General features: G+C 35.7%; 1 protein-coding gene across 1 annotated transcript; it reads right to left on the bottom strand.

Moving 5' to 3' along the window:
* Positions 1 to 215: 215 nt before the first annotated feature.
* LOC145807740 (uncharacterized) lies at positions 216 to 1,399 on the bottom strand. Its single transcript, XM_082906488.1, has 2 exons — positions 1,124 to 1,399; positions 216 to 1,042 (listed from the first exon to the last, which is right to left on the bottom strand). The coding sequence occupies exons 1-2, from the start codon at positions 1,325 to 1,327 to the stop codon at positions 389 to 391; spliced, it is 858 nt and encodes a 285-aa protein (XP_082762614.1). The 5' UTR covers positions 1,328 to 1,399; the 3' UTR covers positions 216 to 388.
* Positions 1,400 to 19,042: the final 17,643 nt, after the last annotated feature.

The raw sequence follows: 19,042 nt of genomic DNA, 5'->3' as shown, positions 1-19,042 counted from the left end.
AGCCAGAGCAACAAGCCAAAAATAAGGCAAAGCATAGCAACATTGAAGCACAGCAGAGCAAAAGTAGCCACCAAGAAGATATGGTAATACCACAGACTGACCAAAATCCTGCATACCACAGCTTGACCAAACTCGTGCACCCCAGTTTCAAAAAACACCAAACACCACCCCCTAAATGAGACTTTGATACTATCCATAATACAATATATGTCGTCCACTGAATACTGTAGGCCTCTATAACTTTGCTTACAGCAAAGTGCAACCCTCACTTTCACCATCTCAGCCAATTCAGGCCCATCAACAATCTTATCATTAAAAAGGCAATCATTCCTACCTTTCCAAATCATTCCTAGGTGTGCAATACAAAAGAATACATATATAAACTAGCCTAGGATTTGGGGAACAGAACGCCTAGAACACCCCACTCTGATTGAGCATCTGCCAGCATGGCTTGGGCTTGGTCCAACTCAGCTTTAGTTGTCTGAATGGATGCAGAACGATGTCTAATTTGGGAGAGCATCATCCTTGCTTCTTGATTAAGCTGGTCGTGTTGCTGCTGCAGATGAGCCTTTCTTTGCCGGACAGAGGCAAGTTCTGCCATGACTTTGGCTTCCTCAAGTTCAAGTGCTGAGTGTTGCTGAAGAATGGCTGCAGAGGTCTGCTGGCTGAGTTTGAGTGAAGTAGATATGGTGTGGGCTTCGTTTAGGAAATCCTTATTGGTTTGAATATCCTTCGAGCAAGTCTGAACCATCTCTGAAAGGGTTGGCCATTCTGTGATGATCTTGGCCAATTGCTTTAGTTGAATGGGGTTGAAAGGATTAGGGGAGAGGTTTACAACAGCAGAAAGACAGGCCAAGGTTTCATCAGGTTTGTGGAGAATGATTTCTTCAATTGGGGTGTTAATGAGGTTGATGAAGGTGGTTAAGGTTTGTTGAGTTTCAGCATCAAACAGATGTAGCCTTTGAGGCAATGGGGATATTTCGTCTAGATCTTGTTGAAGAATAGAAACTTCGGCCCAAATATCCTGGCATGGACCGACGGCCTGTGAACATTAATAGTTTGGTGAGAATATATGCTTGCAAGTAATAAAGAGTAAATAGGATGAGGTTGGAAATGGTAGTACCTGTCCTGATAACGTGCACGCAGACGGTTGGCCTTGTTCAGCTGTGGTTGTCGCATGAGGACGAGTTGTTTCTGGTACTGATGAAATGGCAGCATCAGCGCCTTGAGGGTGTTTCTCTGGTTCTGCTAGCAGGGGAAAGTCATGAGGACCTTCAAGTTCTGTCTCGCCCATTGGTCGTGGAGATGAGTCCTGTATTATGTCCATCCCTGTAAATTGGAGAACAATACCAGTTACTTAAAGAGAAGTTTTTTTTTCCCAAACGAACAGTAACATTTGTATTTCTATTTACCTTGGTTGTGGTGAACTTCTAGTTGAGGGGATTTTGTGTTGTCATCTGTTGGAGAGGATTGGCTGTTGATTGAAATGTCAAATTCAATCCTCTGTGATTCTTTGTTTGACGTTTGGGAATTGGAGGGGTTGGATGGTGATGGTTGAGGGCTAGAGACAGAAGGGACAATGTGTTGAGGAGAAGTGGAAGGATGTTGTGATGCAGACTGTGTGGATTGCTGTGGCGAAGACTGTGAAGCAGGTTGTAAGGAAGTTTGTTGCGATGCTTCAGGTGGTGGTGGAGTTGGTTGTACAGTGGGTTCTGTGGGTACATTACTGATTGGACTGGGAATTTGATGAATGTGTTGAGGAGAAGTGGAAGCATCGTCATCATCAACAGTAGCAAGGAGTAATCTCCTTCTTTTTCTCTGCACAAAAGTAAGTGATCAGTCGGGCGTGAATGCAAATTCAGATGCTGTAAATATGTAAAGTGAAGGCTTACTTGGTAGAGCTGCCCTGAAGGATTTGATGTTGTTTCGCCAACCATTTGGCTGAGAGGGATATCCCACTCACTTAGGTCTGTGCTTAGAGCAGGAGCAGTGGAAGGCTCTTCTCTCTTCTTCGCCGTGACCTCTGTCTCAACAGGGTACGGGTGGTAGCTCCTCTCTGTGCTTGTGTCTACGCGGCTGCGAAAGAGTCTGCCATTAATTTCGGAACTGAGGGGGTGTTTGTCTGAGTAGTTGCATCCATTGGATCCTTGCCTTTACGTTGGTCCCTAACCAATGGTTCAGCAGCAGGCACAATTTTGGCTGTCAAGGGTTAAACAAGTTAGTGTTGTAGAGAAAAAAACAAAACAAATTGCATGACACAGTCAGGGATATGAAGTATATGAAGGAAGGATACCTGTAGCCTTAAGCTTGGAAGGCGAGGATATGCGGCCCTGAATATGAATACAAGTATCGTTAAGGCAGCTTTCAAGTGGCTTGCAGAAAATAATGGCAGTCATAAGTCCCCACCAATGGTCAAAAGCAGCCGAGCAGTCCGAAGCAGGTTTGAAGAAGAAGGGGCCAAAATCTTGGAAAAGTTTGGTGCTCTCTGTCAGAATGGATTCAGCTTGTGTAGGATCTTTCAAGTGGATTCTGGACCCAATCTCCTCATGGATGGTTGGGTGGAAAGAAGGATAAGGGATAGCTTGGGAAAGACCAAATTGCCTGGACCATTGATTGGGACAGTATGTCTCAAAACTGCAGCTGGATAGCTTGGCGGAGGATATGGAACAGCCAACCAAGACATGTCTACAGGTGAGAATGTGTCTCCAACTCTCATTTTGTTCTTGGACTTGCTCATTGTGTAAATCAGAAGGGTCTGTGAAGAGGAAGCGAAGTCTACTGAAGGAGAATTCAAAGTTTTGAAATGGCATGTACAGGTTGGAAGGTCTCTGCGAAGGAAGGTTGTAAAACATGGTAAGATGATTTGTGAAAGTGAGTTTTGAATGGCTGTTATAAGTGAGCAGTTGCTCAGCATAGGAGTGGCAAACAGGTTTCAAGGTGTTAGGTGGTGGGGGTCGTGCCTCAGGGAAATAGGCATACAACCAGGCCTGGAAGAGCCAGAAGGGGCCACCACAGTTGCCAGAAATCTTCTTGTCGACAAAGGAAAATAGGGCCTTGTAAAGGGTGGCAAGAAGATAAGGGGCTAAAGCCATAAGTTGGCCGTCTTGCATACACAAGGCAAGGGGGAGGTATTCTTTCATGATCTTGTACCCAGGGACACAAAAAAGAAACTCACAAAGCCAAAGTAAGTAAAAAACAGTTCTTTCTTTGTCATCGACAGGGGAACCACGCTTGCCTTGGTATTTTTTGGCAAAATCTGTATAGCACATGTCAGTGTTTAAAGTAAATGTCACTTTTGGAGGCTCAAGGCGAGCATGAATTGGATTGCCCAAGATTGGCAGACCAGTCAAGTGAGCTACATCTAAGATGGTAGGGGAAATCATACCAAAATTGAGGAGTAGGGAGTTACTAGACTGCGACCAAAAGCATGCAGCAGCAGCAATCAGCCCTTTCTCCACGTCATAAATTTTAGTCGACAGTCTAATTGCTTCAGCAATGCCCTGGTGCTTCCATACTTCAGCGTCGTGACCTTCAATTCTCCTGGCCCAACTTCGCCAATCAGAGTCTGGTGACCTCCACCCTCTGAGTGGGTTTTTGCTGACATTCCAGTTAGTCCACTTGAGTCCAGCTTGGTTGAGAAGAAGGTTCTCACCATTACCAAGGGGATAGTATGGAGCTAGCTCGTCTGGGAAGTAAGACGCGAAGGTAGGGCCTAGAGTAGCCTTAGCGACAGAGCTTGGGCTGGGCAATAGGGTTGCAGCAAATTTTAGAGGAGCGATAAGTGCTCTGATAGGGTCCGGGAAGCGGAGTAGGTCTTCATTGTTCTCCTCAGATGGAGATGGTAGAGATTTTTTCGGTGCCATGGCTTAGGGTTTTGTGGTGCTCTGGTTTTGAACGGCAATGGTTGAGAAGGAGTACAGTCTGGGGAGTTCGAATCAGAGGGAAATGAAGTGGTTTGAAGTTGAAAGGGTGGGTCTTTTATAGCTTATGATGGGGCCAGTATATTTAAAAGCTCTTATATTGGGCTGTACTTTATGTTTGTTTTGGGCCCAAACAATGGCCCCCTCGTTGAACTTAAATATCATATGACTTGGACCCCCATGACCCCCTCTCTCTCTGATTGGCCACTTTTTTTTTTTCAATTTCTTATTTTTTTTCCTTCTCCAAACAGCAGCCCCCACGTGTGTGTGTGTGGGGGGGGGGGGGTGGTGGTGATTGGGGGGGTCTCAATCACCTCCGCAATATTTAACTTGAACATGGGGGCCATTGTTTGCACCAAGTTTTGCCAGTCTCTGTCGACAGATGGTCCACTTAATCGAGGGCATGTGGCCAAGTCTGAAAGAATGTCCACGACCTCAAAGTGGGCTCTCTGCATGTGGGTCACCTAGAAGTGATAGGGGAAGTTTTTACCACCAGTCACGGAGTTAGCGGGCACACTTTCAGGAGGAAGCATGAGACAAAGCAGGAGCCTTGCTCTGTCGACAGAAGTTTAAAACAGTTGGTGGCCATGAAACAAACACAAGAAAAGGGAGCTCGACAGATAGAAGTGGAGGTTTAGTATTGATATCCGTATACTGTTTTTGTGGCCCATCATTGCATGATCCCACACGTCTACACCATAACTGCCACTGTAACTGCCCCGACTTCGAATCTTCAAGTCCACTCTGCCAAATATTGACTCTTCCCTGTCGACCTTCCTTTTCACCATTGTGGGGCATGTCCCTCATCATTATGAGACAAAAATTGACAGAATATTGTCCACTAAACACAACCACAGTCCTTGCAAACTGGGTCAATGAACCGCAACACTTGGCCACTCACAGTTACTGCCCCTGACTATGAATCATCAAACTCTGCCAAATATTGAATTTTCCCTGTAATTTAATCAAAATATATTCAATGTCGGTAAACTTGAAAATACGTTTGAAATAACCTTTTTCTGTATTGTAATGACTTAAACACAATTGTTGTCCTACATTTTACGTAACGAAAATACACAACTTATTTATATCAAAAACAAAATATACATCTCGGGTTTATAATAAAAAAAATGGGAACTACTTTTTTTTAAAAAAAAGTTCACTCATATTTTCACCTACATTCTGATTGGATATTAGATTAAAAATTCCTCTTTGCACCTATTTTTCCCACATCCTCCCAACAGCTGCTCCATTCAACTAACATTGAATCTTGCATGCCACCTGACTTACACGCTGGAGCAGTTACTGGCAGTGCTCATGGATTTAGTGGCCACCCTCCAAGAGGAAACATGAACGAATTGGGAGTCTATCTGTCGAGGAAAGGCTAAAAGGACCTGGGCACAGGTGGTAACTTCAATTATATGCACTTCGACAGGTGGCAACTTACTTTCTACATTGTAACTTCTGTGTAGTTTTTTCCCTTCTACTTTCTACTTTGTTACAAACAACACAACAACACAACAACTTACTTTCTACTTTCTACTTTCTACTTTGTTACTTTCTACTTTGTTACCATCAGTTCATCGAAAGAAGTCTTCATCCATTTTAGGCATTTGAACCAATACCACAATTGCTTGATTTTCTTCTTGAACTTGTCAACTTTAAATTACTGCTTCGTTGCTGTCCATATAGGCCCACCATAATTTTACTAACAATAAACCCATACTTCCATAGTAAACATTAAATAATTTCACAACAAATCAATACGAAGCGAAACACATCGTTAGTTGATAAACCACACCGCAAAAAACCCTTCAGTTAGATCCAACCAAATATGGAACAGAAACAAGCAACCCGCAATAGGAATCTTGGAATACAGACATAAGCCAATTTCCCACCCAAAACAACACACAGACAACCCATATATATCTCACCTCACCTTCAGTTAGTTTTGAAAATGACAAGTCACTGCAAACACAAATGACAACATCACTCTAAACAATATGAGAAATTTACAACTCGTGGCCTTGTACATAAGTAACGTTGTGCCATTTCCTGGCATTGTACATAACCAATTATTTACACGTTACGTACAGCAATCCATGCAAAATGAAAACTACATACATTATTTCCATGTGTTTTCAATAGCTAAGGGAATAAGTAAATCATACAAATTATACAATTACCTGATTCACCTCATCAATTGTGTTCGAATCATTTTTCCACACTGCTGCTTCAACACTACCGTATTGGCCCACAGGCTGCTTGGAATCAGGAGAAACATCAAAAAATAGTCGCCGTTGCTTAATGTGCGGTGTACTTGGATCCACCAACCCAGTTTTGCAGCAAACGGGCAATGACTCCGCATTGTACTCACGGTCAGTTATGTGGGGTGTATCTGCATCTGAGTTATTACCCACTGTTCGGCTAAACCGAACCTTAGGACACGTTCGCTTTGTGTGCCCAATGCATTTGCAATTCCCACATTTTCTTGGTCTTCGACAGTTGGACGAGGCCCGTCCTGGGTTCCCTTTTGTCTTCACAACATCAGGATCTTCTACTCCAAATTGTCGACGGAATGAATGTTTCCCTTTGTCTCTATTCCCACCGTTCAAATTCCTCTCATATAACTCCTTCATCCGGCTCGTCATCGGAAGACATGCATCCCTAGCATCCTTGAAACCTTCCGTTGATTGCGAGTCATAGAAACACATTTCGTTGTAGGAAGAACACAATATCCCATACCGGACCGTCTGTGTTGTAGTGCTATCAATTGAGGGTTGAGGCCATTGCTGGCCATCCTTGCTTGCAGCCCTTGTCCATCTATGCAGCACACAAGTTGGGGGAATTTGCGTTAAATTTTCAGCTTTCATAACACATATCATGTGGCAGCAAGGTAGCCCCAACGACTCAAACTTCATGCAAGAACATCTCATTGCAGCATCCATTGGACTGTGTGTTACTATCCATGATTTGTCCTTCACTCTGTACTTATGAATATAGTAGCATTTCTGACCATCCGGCAAAGGGAACACATCCTTCACATTCAACTTCCCCTCTTCTAAGATTTCATCATGGAACATTCTAAACATATTTCGGGTGAATAGCTCAGCTCCATGTCTCTCTATATCTCGCAATGGAGTAATCAATACCGGAAAAGTGTTATTTGTTTCAGCATCATCTCCAGCCTCGTTATACCTTATCCTTGCAAGAGCCCGATCATAGTGCCTAACAAATTCATATAGCTTCAATTTGTGTTGGAGGAAGGGATTGAAATAAGCATTCATACACTCCGAGCGCTGAGTGCTCTTCATCCCAGCAAAAAAATGTCCACGCATATATGCCTCAGCCCACATATGACGCTTCTCATATGTCTCCAACACCCAACTGTTGGTTTGAAGTCCAAATTCTTCGACCATTGTCGTCCAGCCATGCTCAAACTTTGTCTCATCCGTTTCCATGTCCATGCACTGCTTGAAAGCATGTGCAAAGCCACTTATGTGAACATTTGAAATAGCATTTTTCCCAAGATGCCAATTACATAATCGATGTCTTGCATCTGGAAATACTCTTCTGATTGCCTCTCGCATCGACTTATCCCCATCTGTCAGTACGGAAACAGGTGCTTTATTGCCCATCGCCTCCATAAATGTTTCCAAAACCCACGTGTATGTCTCAATTGTCTCATTAGCTAGCAAAACACATGCAAATATCGTGGTCCTAAAGTGGCTAGTCACACCAGCCAACATGACAAACGGTTTCTTGTATGCATTGGTTCTGTAAGTTGAGTCAAATATCAACACATCACCAAACTTTGCGTAGTCGGCCCGCGATTTCGAATCTGCCCAGAACAGATTTTGCAACTTGTTATCGTTACACACATCATACTTGTAAAAAAAACGTGCATCAACATCAAGTTTTGCGCATAGGTAAACCAACGCACCCTGCGCATCACCATCCTCAACTTCTGCTCTACGTTCGGCTTGAATATGGTTGTGCAGATCCGTGCGGATGAAACCAACATTCTCATAAGACCCGGACTGATTTACCATATAGTCCATGATTTGGCTAGTCTTCACACCGACATTGCGCATAGCCATTGCTTGAGCTTTGTCACCGCTGTTTAAACTGCGATGTGACCTCAGATACATCACACAGTGTTGTTCCGCCAATTCATGGTTGTGGTCTGCGACGAAGTGAGTCACAACATACTTTCCCCCTTCACCAGCATCCGCATCGTACCGTATGCGAAATTGGGCTTTGCAACCTACTCTTGTTAGTGCCTTGGGAGCTCTACTCTTCTCAGCAACACGGTCCAAGTATTTTGGTAATCTCTGACCTTCCCTTGAACACAACCACAGCCTACTAACGACCTTTCCCTCTTTATTTGTGTTAAATCTAGATTTTCGTATACTAAATCCCTTGGCTTTAGCATACGCATTGTAGAAATCTTCTCCATCTTCGACCGAATCAAATTTCTGTTCCAGAATAGTACATTCAACATCACCAACCATGTCATTGCGATGAGCATCGTCAACCATTTCTTTTTTCACATCGGCTCCGCCATCTTCAACGTTCATGTTGGTTGCTTCTTCATTGCTCGGACCAACTTCGCAACCATGATCAGGTTCTGCCCGACTTTCATTCATCAAACGGATGTCATCTGCTTCATTTGGAATGTCATAATCATCACCTTCCCTTTTAACTTCCGCTGGGGCCATACTGCACATGACATTACTACCAACAATTACTTGATGACCGAAAATTGTTAACACAAACACAAACATGACATTTTCACACGGTTTACCTGTTTGTGCAAACACAAACACTCGCTTGAGAAACAGAAACAGAAAGGTTAGCTGCCAATGGAGGGGTTTCCGTTGGAGCGAAGCGTAGAGCGGTTGAAGTTAGCATGGGGGTTTAGTTGAGGGAAAATAACTGAAGTGAACGGGCCAGAGAGACAGAGAGAGAGACAGAGAGAGGGACACAGCTCCATACCTCATATCTAGTTCGAGAGAAGGGCTTCACTTCAGCAATGGAACCAACACAGCCTTCTAGTTATGTTGTTGTTGGAAATCGCCCGTTATACTGTTCCCTACAGAGCTTCGTCAATGGAACGAACCCAACAGGGGCTTCTCCCTGTTAATGGAAATCAACGGTTACACTGACTCAACCTTACACAGAGAGGAGAACAGAGAGAGATAGAGACGAAATACAGAGAGTGAGTGGGATGCAATCATGCAAATACAAGCATTAACCGGTTGCCCCGGTTTCAACTTTTTCACGATTAAACAATTCAATGGTCTTGATCAATTATTGTAATCTAACGGCTAACAATTGGGTTGCATATGGTGTGCAACCTTAAGGGGGTTGCACACTTAAGCATGACCCAAAAAATTAATAAGATAAAATATTATGTCTCATCTATAATTATTTTTTTTTTTTCACAAAATTATAAAATATTCAAAAGTTCATTCTATTACATTTTTGGTCAACTTTTTAAAAAAATTCAGAAGTTCAAAAGTTGGTCTACTCTAAAAAATTCACAAAAATTCACAAAATTCAAAAGTTCATTCTACTATAAAAAATTGAAATTTGGTCAACTCTTTAGCTCTACTACATTTTTTAAATTTAAATGTCAACTAACACAAAGTACTATCACTGCATTAATATCAATATATTCGTTACGCTTGCGTATGTGCAAAACCAATCAGACGGAATGCTTATAGTGACTGTTTTCAGACTCCGACCGGACCGGCTGGTCGGATCGGGAATCGGGTCTTATTTCGGTCAGGTCAACTTTCTAAATCCAGAGTGAGAGCAAAATCGGTGACCCAGTGGTCGAACCGGCCGGTTTTTTTTTTTTTTTGTATCCTTTTTTTTATTCTTTCTTTCTTATATATATATATATATATATATATTTCAAAATTTTGACTAAAAATTCTTATTTTAAAAGTCTCCTCTCATAAGGAAGAGTCTCATTGGAAGTTTGAGAAGATTATGAAAGTTTATTTCTATTTCTAAGAAAAGATTTTTCAAAGAGAACCTATAAAATTCTATGTGAGATTCAATCAAATTATTTAAAACATATTAATATGAGGGAGGGTTGAAAATTTCATTTTCCTCCAAAATTAAATCTAGCATTCAATCAATTTGTTTGGAGGGAATGTTTAAAAAATTCAATTTCTTTAAAATAAGTGACTTTTTTTTTTTATCAATTATGACTTTATTAAATATTATTAATAAATACTATGTAATAATTTTTATTTTTATTTGATTATTTATATATATTTTTATTTATTTATAATTTATAGTTATATTTTTTAATTATATAATATTAATTATGACGTCACAATTCGATCGTTTTGACCCGACGGTTGAACCGGTGACCCGTCCACCCGGTCCCTTTTCCAGTTCGCTTACCGGTCCGGTTTTCAAAACATTGCTTATAGTAATGCAACAGAGGCCTTGCTTGATTCATATTATTTTAATTTGAGAAAAAGTATTTTATTTTTAGAGTGAAACATCAGTAAATCTCAAAATGTGATACTGTGAATTATATAGTCTTCTCTTTTTCTTTTTCTTTTTTATGAATGTAAAAGACCTATTAAAGTGGAAATTACACAAAATGATAGTCACTTACATATTTGAGTTTAATTTTTTAAAGATAAAAGTGAGTTTATTTATATTTGGACAATCCATACTATAGATATTTTGGATTTTTTTTTTCATTCTGAAGCAAATCTCACATTACAAATAAGAACGTAACAATCCAATAACGTAATACTCCAATATAACACATTAAAAAACTCCTTAGTGTATTTTTCTCATCCGTAACACTCCAATCAATATAATTTCAAACTTAACACTCCAATATAACACATACAAAAACACAAAAACACAAAAAAAAAAAAAAAAAACTAATTAGTATACTTTTCCTAAACATAACATTCACAATTTGAAATTATTCATTTGTCCAAAACTTACTAAGAGATTTGTGTATTTCTTTTGGAATGGTTTGAAGAATCTCACACCTTTTTTGAATGGTTTAAAGAATTTCACATACACTAGGCCTCATTTGGCTTGTGCCTATTTTAGTCTAAAAGTCCAAAAGCTACTAAAAAAAATCAAAAAGTCTATAATCTATAGTAAAAAGTCAAAGATTCTATTTTCTCTCTACTTTTTGCACATTTTTTCATAAAAAATCAAAAAGTCATTCCAAATATACTAATTTTTTTACCTCATATTTTAGCTAAAATGCTAAAAAGTTACTAAAATTGCATGTTCTCAAACGAGGCCTAAGGAATTTTTGTATGTGTTACATTAGAGTGTTACACTAAAGAGTTTTTTTAGAGTGTTGCATTAAAATATTACGTTTAGAAAAAGTACATTAACTTGTATTTGGTTGAAGGATTTGGGAAGTGATTTGGAAAGGAAAAAAGAAAATGTGTGTGAAATTATGTGAAATGTAGGTATATTTTATTCACATTTTCTCTTCCTTTTCTCTTTTTCTTTTTAAATCCCCCAACTAAACACAACATAAGGAATTTTTTTAATGTGTCACATTAGAGTGTTACATTTAATTATTATATTGGTGTGTTACAGTTTGAAATTATACATTTACCCAAAGTTTAATAAGGAATTTTTGTATTCCTTTTAAAATATTTTTAGAATCTTACATTCTCTTGGAATGTTTAAAGAATCTCATATTTCAAGTCATTTTTGTATTCCTTTTGAAATGTTTGAAAAATCTCACATTTCAAGTCACTCTAAATAAAAAAGATTTTCATATAAAAATTAATCCTAATTTTGATTTTCATAGGCTATGTATCTTACATTTCTAGGCACAAAAAAAAAATTAAAAAAATAAACATAATAGAAATAAAAGTATAACTATAAATCCAATTTCGAAATAATATATTAAATCTACATTTTCAAAATTAATGGGACTAATTGGTTTATAACAAAAATTTTTAGACTAAATGGCTTAATTACCATTCCAAAAGATAGAATTTATAGGTAATTTTTTTTATTTATATAATATTTTTTCAAATTTTATTTATTATTATTATTATTATTATTATTATTATTATTATTATTATTATTAGGGTTCTCTAATCACGAGAAACCTACAAAACCCAAAGAATTTTGATGAGATTTGAAAAAAAAAATGAGAATAAGCTAACTTTTGCCTCAAAAATTCATATATTTTTTCTTTTCTTTTTTTTACATTTTTTTTAGACATTTTTATTTAATTGAAGAACATTAAAAAGAAATTGATCAAATTCAAAAGATAAATCATATGGTCCCATTATTATAAGACTGTAGACAAATTCAATTCTTGTAATAAATTTATTTGTGAACCAACTATCATACACCTCATTAAAAAATTAAGGATTGACATCTTATTACATCGTGAGCTATGATCTCTTACCTAAATCACACCATACTAAACCAAACTAAACTAAACCAAACTTTAAGACTCATCAAATTGAGTCGATTATGTGAATCTTTTTTCTCCACCCGATTCTATTCAAAGTCATTTTGTTAGTCAAATTAAAGAGATTCATATCTCTATTTACTATACCAGCTTATGTTAATCCAGGTCTGCCCCTTCTCCCTAACGCATCCATCTACCGTCACTGTATCACATCTCTTTACCACTCCCTCTGTTGGTCTTCGTTGATGGCCAAATCATCTCAATCTATTCTCTCTCAATTTATCTTCTATTGGTACTACTCTTACTCATTCTCAAATATAATCATTCATATCTCTATCTTTTCTAGTCTTACCACACATCTATCTTAGCATCATCATCTCAACAATACTCATATTATCTACATGTTGTTTCTTAATTGCCTAACATTCCGATCCATACAACATTTTTGGTCTGATAATTGTTCTATAGAACTTCCCTTTAAATCTAGTAGGTACTCGTTTATCGCACAGTACCCCAGACACAATCCGTCACTTAAGCCACCCCGCCTTAATTCTATAGATCACATCCGCTTCAATCTCCCTAGCCATTGTGATAATCCATCCTTAATAACGAAAATGTTAACTCCATTTAGCCCCAACAAATTTCTTATAGATCAATTAGTTTCATTGATTTTGGAAAGATAGATTTAATATATTATTTTGAAAAATAGGATTACAATTATATCTTTATTTCTATTATGTTTCCTTCTTTTTTTTTTCTTTTGTGCTAGAAATGTAAGATACACAATGTATGGAAATCAAATTTGTGATGAATTTTTATATGTGAATCTTTTTTATTTGGAATGACTTGAAATGTGAGATTTTTCAAACATTCCAAAAAGAGTAAAAAAAATAACTTGAATTATAAGATTTTTCAAACATTTCAAAAGAATACAAAATTCTTCAAATATTTCAAAAGGAGTACGAAAATTCCTTATTAAACTTTTGGCAAATGTATAACACTCAAATTGTAACACTTCAATGTAATATACTAAAAAAAACTCCTTAATATATTTTTTTCAAACACAACGCTCCAAAAAAATTTCTTAGCGTAACACTCTAATATAAAACACAAAAAAAAAAATTTAGTGTATTTTTTCAAACAAAATATTCTAATGTAACACAAAAAAACTCCTTTATGTTGTGTTTGATTGGAGAAGTTGGGAATAGATTTGGAAAGGAAAAAGGAAAAAGTAGGTGAAATGTGAAAAAACTATGCATATATTTTACTAAACTTCACACACTTTTTCCGTTTCTTTTTGCTAATCATTTCTCAAATCTCTCAATCAAACATAACAATGGTGTATGGGGGATTCTTCAAACCATTCTAAAAAGATGTAGGATTCTTCGAACCATTTCAAAAGGAGTACAAAAATTTCATACTAAGCTTTGGGCAAATATATAATTTCAAACTGTGAATGTTATGTTGAGGAAGAGTATACTAATGAATTTTTTAGTGTTTTTGTGTGTTATATTGGAATTTTACGTTTACGATTATATTGATGGAAGTGTCATGTTTGGGAAAGGTACACTAAGAAATTTCTGTTTGTATTATATTAGAGTGTTACGTTTAGAAAAAATACACTAAGCCTCCGTTTGGGAAGTGGTGGCTTTTTGGCTCTTTTGGCTATTTTAGCCTGGGACTAAAAAACCTGGTTTGGAAATGGCTTTTTAGCTTTTTTGACTTTTTGGTGAGGTGGCTTCATGTTAAATTACAAAACTGCCATTCTAGGATTTTTTGTGGAATGGACCTCATTGCCTCTTTTGTCCTCCACGTCAGATTAGCCATGAATGGACCGATTTTTTTTTTTTTTTTAAATGGTTTTTTCAAGAGGTTTTTTATTTTGATTTTCAATTTAATTTCAATTTTTTTTTCATTTTCTGTAAAATGATAAAAAGTGAGATTTTATTTTATTATCATGTATATTTTAATTTTTTTTTTTTTTTTTTGCAAATGGTTTTTCCATGTGTTTTGTATTTTAATTTTAATTTTTTTTAAATAATAATAATAATAATAATAATAATAATAATAATAATAATAATAATAATAATTTTAATTTTAAATTATAATTTTAAAATAATAATAATTTTAATTTTAATTTTAATTTTAATTTTGAATTTTAAAATAATAATACTGCTAATAATTTTAATTTTTAGTTTTATTTTATTGTCCTGTGTATTTTAATTTTTTTCATTTTATTTTCAAAAATGAGCTTTCATGTGTTATATTTATTTGTAAATTACATGGCGAATGGTAAATTTAAGTTTTTATGTTTTTTTTTTATATAAATATTTTTGAATAATGCGTATTTTTGTCCTTTTTTTTTTTAATTTACGTTTTTGTCATTTTTTTATTTGTACACATTAATTTTTTTTTATTTATTTGTAAAAATTTAAATAATTTAAATACTCAAAAAAATATTTTAACAAAAAAATTTAAATAATTTAAATATTCAAAAAATTTAAATAATTTTAAATGTTAATATTTTAAATTTAAAAACAACTCTACACTCAAATCGTAACCAAACACATAAAATAAAACTCAAGTAATAAATTATTTTTAAAACTCATAACCAAACACATAACTTGAAACTCCATACTACTTTCACAACTCTACACTCAAATCATAACCAAATACATAACAAAAAAATTCAAATATTTAAAACTATTTTTATGAAATAGAGTTTGAATTTATTTTTATAAAATATTTTAACAAAAAACAAAAAAATGTTTTTAATTTTTGTTTTTTCAACTTTCTTTGGGTTTTTTTGGGAAAATGTGTTTTTTGGGATTTTTTTTTTTTTTGTGTGTGTGCTGCCGCATGCCCCTCTTTCATGAGGGGTAGTTTCGTAAATTTCTCTTAGCTTTTCTTCTTGCCAAGCAACTGTGGCTTTTTTGTCCTTTAGTGGCTAAATAAGCCTCTTTTGTCATTTAGTGGCTAATTTAGCCTCCACCAACCTTCCCAAACGATGCCTAAAGAATTTTTTTAGAGTGTTACATTCTTATTTGTAATATGAGATTTGTTGCAGAATGACCAAAAATCCAAAATCTCTATGATGCAGATTGTTCAAATGTGTAATTTCATATTTAGAGAAACTCACTTTTATCCCTCAAAAATTAAACCTAAACATGTAAATGATTATCATTTTATGTAATTTCCACTTTAATAAGATTTTTGGGTTCAAGAAAAAAACAAAATCATATTTTGGAATTTATTGATACTTCACTCATAAATAAATAGAATAAAAGTATATTTTAGATGCCAAAAAATTAAACAAATAAAGTGTAAACAAAAGGCTCAAAATTAAATATAAGTTGTGCTTGACAAAATTAAATATAGGCCCCGTTTGGTAGAACTGTGAAAAAGTGATTATAGATTATAACTTAACAGATTATTGCTTATAATTGTGAACATAAGCTGTTAACCTGTTTGGTGTACTTGTGAGATTATGGATTTATGCAGCAGAGTAGTGTTTGGTTGATAAACTGTAAAATAACTTTTTACCATGTAATTGTCCTTTTTGCCTTTATAAACGGATATACCGATCCACCAAAACCGACCAAACCGAACCGATCCGCCACATTTTGGACAGATGCGTGATGACGAGCGGACGGTTGAAGATTGATTTTCTCCAATACGCCAATCTGGCGGATGGATAACAGATTTGAGATTCCTTTGGCCGCAACCGAACCGCCAAACTACGAGCACCCCTAGTAATTTATAAGACTTTGCGTTTTAAGTTTGTTTAAATATTCTGTTTGTATTTTCAATTGAAAAAGAGTATAAATATTCTGTTTAAAAGAAGTTTTGAACTTGAATATCTTTTTTGAATTGAAAAAAATAAAAGTATTATTTACCTATATTTTTTGGTTTTTAAATCTGTCTCTAAAAATAGTAAATAGAAAATATGATATATGCTGGTTGGTTTTTGTTTTTAAAAACAAATATAGATGTAACAATACAGAGATATACAATCTCTACTACTGCTCTGTTCATTGTTTTGGTGGTTTGAATTGTTTTTATATTTTAAGAACCATAGATTGTAATACTTTATGTGGATGAGACATGTTGTGATTATAGTATGTGGAAGAGGCATGCAATGATTGTGATATTCTAAAGTTTCAAACTTTCTTTCTTTGGATGAGGCATGCAGTGATGGTAATATTTTTTTAAGTCATTGACTGTAATACTTTCTTCTTCTTTTTTTGAGGAAGTGCACAAGTTGAATTATGTTAAAAATTTATAAAATTTGAAACTGCCAAACCGATTTGCATCCATCTGCCAAACCGCCAATCCGCTCAATCCACATCCACCGGATTGGCGGACAAATGCATATTGATTTTCTCCAATCCGCCAATCTGGCGGACGGATGGCGGATTGGAGGTTCCGTGGCCGCAACCGACCCGCGCCCAGCCCTACTTTATATGATATAAAAATGATTATTTTGTCATTTTTTCAGTTTTAATTTTTAAAAAGTTATTTCATTAATAAAAGTTAATATAATTAGTATTACAAAAATTATTATTTTCATTAATAGTATCAATTAGTATAAAATTATTTTATTTTTTCATTATAAATTAATTAGTGTCAATTAATAGCTTAATTAGCATCAATACTTTTTTTTTTCTTTTTCTTCATTTTTTTTTTCTTTTTCTCCTTATTTTCTTTTCTCTTCTTTCTTTCTTTTTTTTTTCTTTTCTTCTTTCTTTTTGTTAATTTTGTTTAATTTATTAATTCATTATGTATTTATATTAATGTTGTGATGTCATTACATATTATTTTTCTTTATATTAATTTCAATTATTTATTTAATAGAAGTTATAATATTCAATTTTTTATTTCATTTAATATAAGTTATTTCATTTTGTATTTCATTTTTTTTCTTCAATTTTAATTTTTTTTAATTTATTTTTTTTTTTCATTACAATTAATAATATAACAATTGTATTTCTTTTCATTAGTGAAGTAAATTGTATTTTTTTAATTGAAATAAAATTGTGCAATTGTGCAATTTATATCAATAATTGTGAAATAAATTGTGTAATTTATTTAATGGATATAAATTGCACAATTTATTTCAATATTAATGGAAATATTTTTTTTTAAAATTAAATGGAAGTTAATTGAAATATTTTTTTTTTCTTTTTTTTCATTACAATTTTCCAAAACCCTAGATCTGAGTCGCCACCACCACCACTACCGCCGGTGGTCTGCAAGAAGCCCTCTCTCAGCTCATCCGTCTCCTCCACCACCACCACCACCACCAAAAACCCTAGATTTGAGAAACTTGTTGTCGCGATCTGGTCTTGAGGGTTGCAGTGATGGTGGATCGCAATGATGATCATGGCGATTGCGGCGGTTGCAGAAAGAGTGGGAGAGAAAAAGAGATATTGTTGTGGTGGTTGAGTACGATGGTGGTGATGCGATGAGGAGAAGACGTGAAGCGAAGGAAGGCGCTATGGTGGTGTCGCCGAAGCTATGGAGGAGGAGATCGACAACCGTTGCAGAGGCATTGATGGTGGCAACTAGGGGTGTTCATCAATCCGATTCACCCGAAAAATCCGAACCAAACCGTCCGACCCGATTATACTGCGGGCGGTTTCGACCATATATTCGGACGGCTGCGGTTCTTTTCTTTCAAAATTTTCAATTTTTAGGTCAGGCATCGAATTAAATAAAAAAATATTTGAATAAACCGAACCGACCGACTTAATTATATATATATATATAATCCGTTGGTTGTCTGCCTAGGTAAAATAAATTCATTTCTCCAAGACATATTTGACTTTTCTATGTATATACATACCTTTAAGTGTAGTTGATATAGTCACATCAACTGACTTTCATTTTTCCAAGGCTTCCCTTTCCAATAATTTGAAATCTCTTTCTCTTTAAATTTTACCTTCCCAATACAAAAGCTTTTCCATCTTTTGTCTTATTCTCTTTCATCCCGCTTTCTCATATATCTTACTCATTTCTGTCTTCCTTATCTCTCAACCCTTTCATCTCTCTCTCTCTCACCCACTTCCTTCTCTCTGTCTTTAACCAGTTCCCTCTCTCCGTCACGATTTGCACCTCCCCTCTCTCTGCGACTATGGCAATGGTGTGAGATCACGGAAGAGGTGATGGCTTGTCTTGAGATCGACTACGCTGAGATTATAGCGCTGATGATGGTGATTTTTTTTTTTTTTAAAGATTTGTTTTTGCTTCTTCCTTATCTCTTGAAACCCTCATTCTCCTCCCTTTCTTGCCTAGAAACCTTTTTTTTTTCCTCACACCCTTTAGTAGACAAGGTCAGTGAAGAACAGTGTTGGTAATGATGAGCGATGGTGTTGCAATGAGCGAAGACAATGGCTGCGGCGATAATCTGTAATTTCTAAGTGTATATACATCAGGTGTAATCTGTAATTCGCTACTCATCTGTATTATGTCAGTCTCTCACTGATCTGTATTCATGAGCTTAATTTGCTGTTTTGAATTCTCAATTCTATTTTTTCATTATTTTTTTTCCATTCCTGCTACTTTTTCGAAATCGACCGAACCGACCGCCAAGCTGTGACTTTTCATTTGATCGATTTCAAATGGCAGTTCGGTCGACAACGGATAGCTGATTTTCCAACCCGAACATGTTGGTTCGGCTGAC

The sequence above is a fragment of the Camellia sinensis genome, chromosome 14, assembly GCF_055761805.1.
Source record: "Camellia sinensis isolate YWXY chromosome 14, ASM5576180v1, whole genome shotgun sequence".
Classification (NCBI taxonomy): domain Eukaryota; kingdom Viridiplantae; phylum Streptophyta; class Magnoliopsida; order Ericales; family Theaceae; genus Camellia; species Camellia sinensis.
This window is presented reverse-complemented; position numbering and strand designations above follow the sequence as displayed.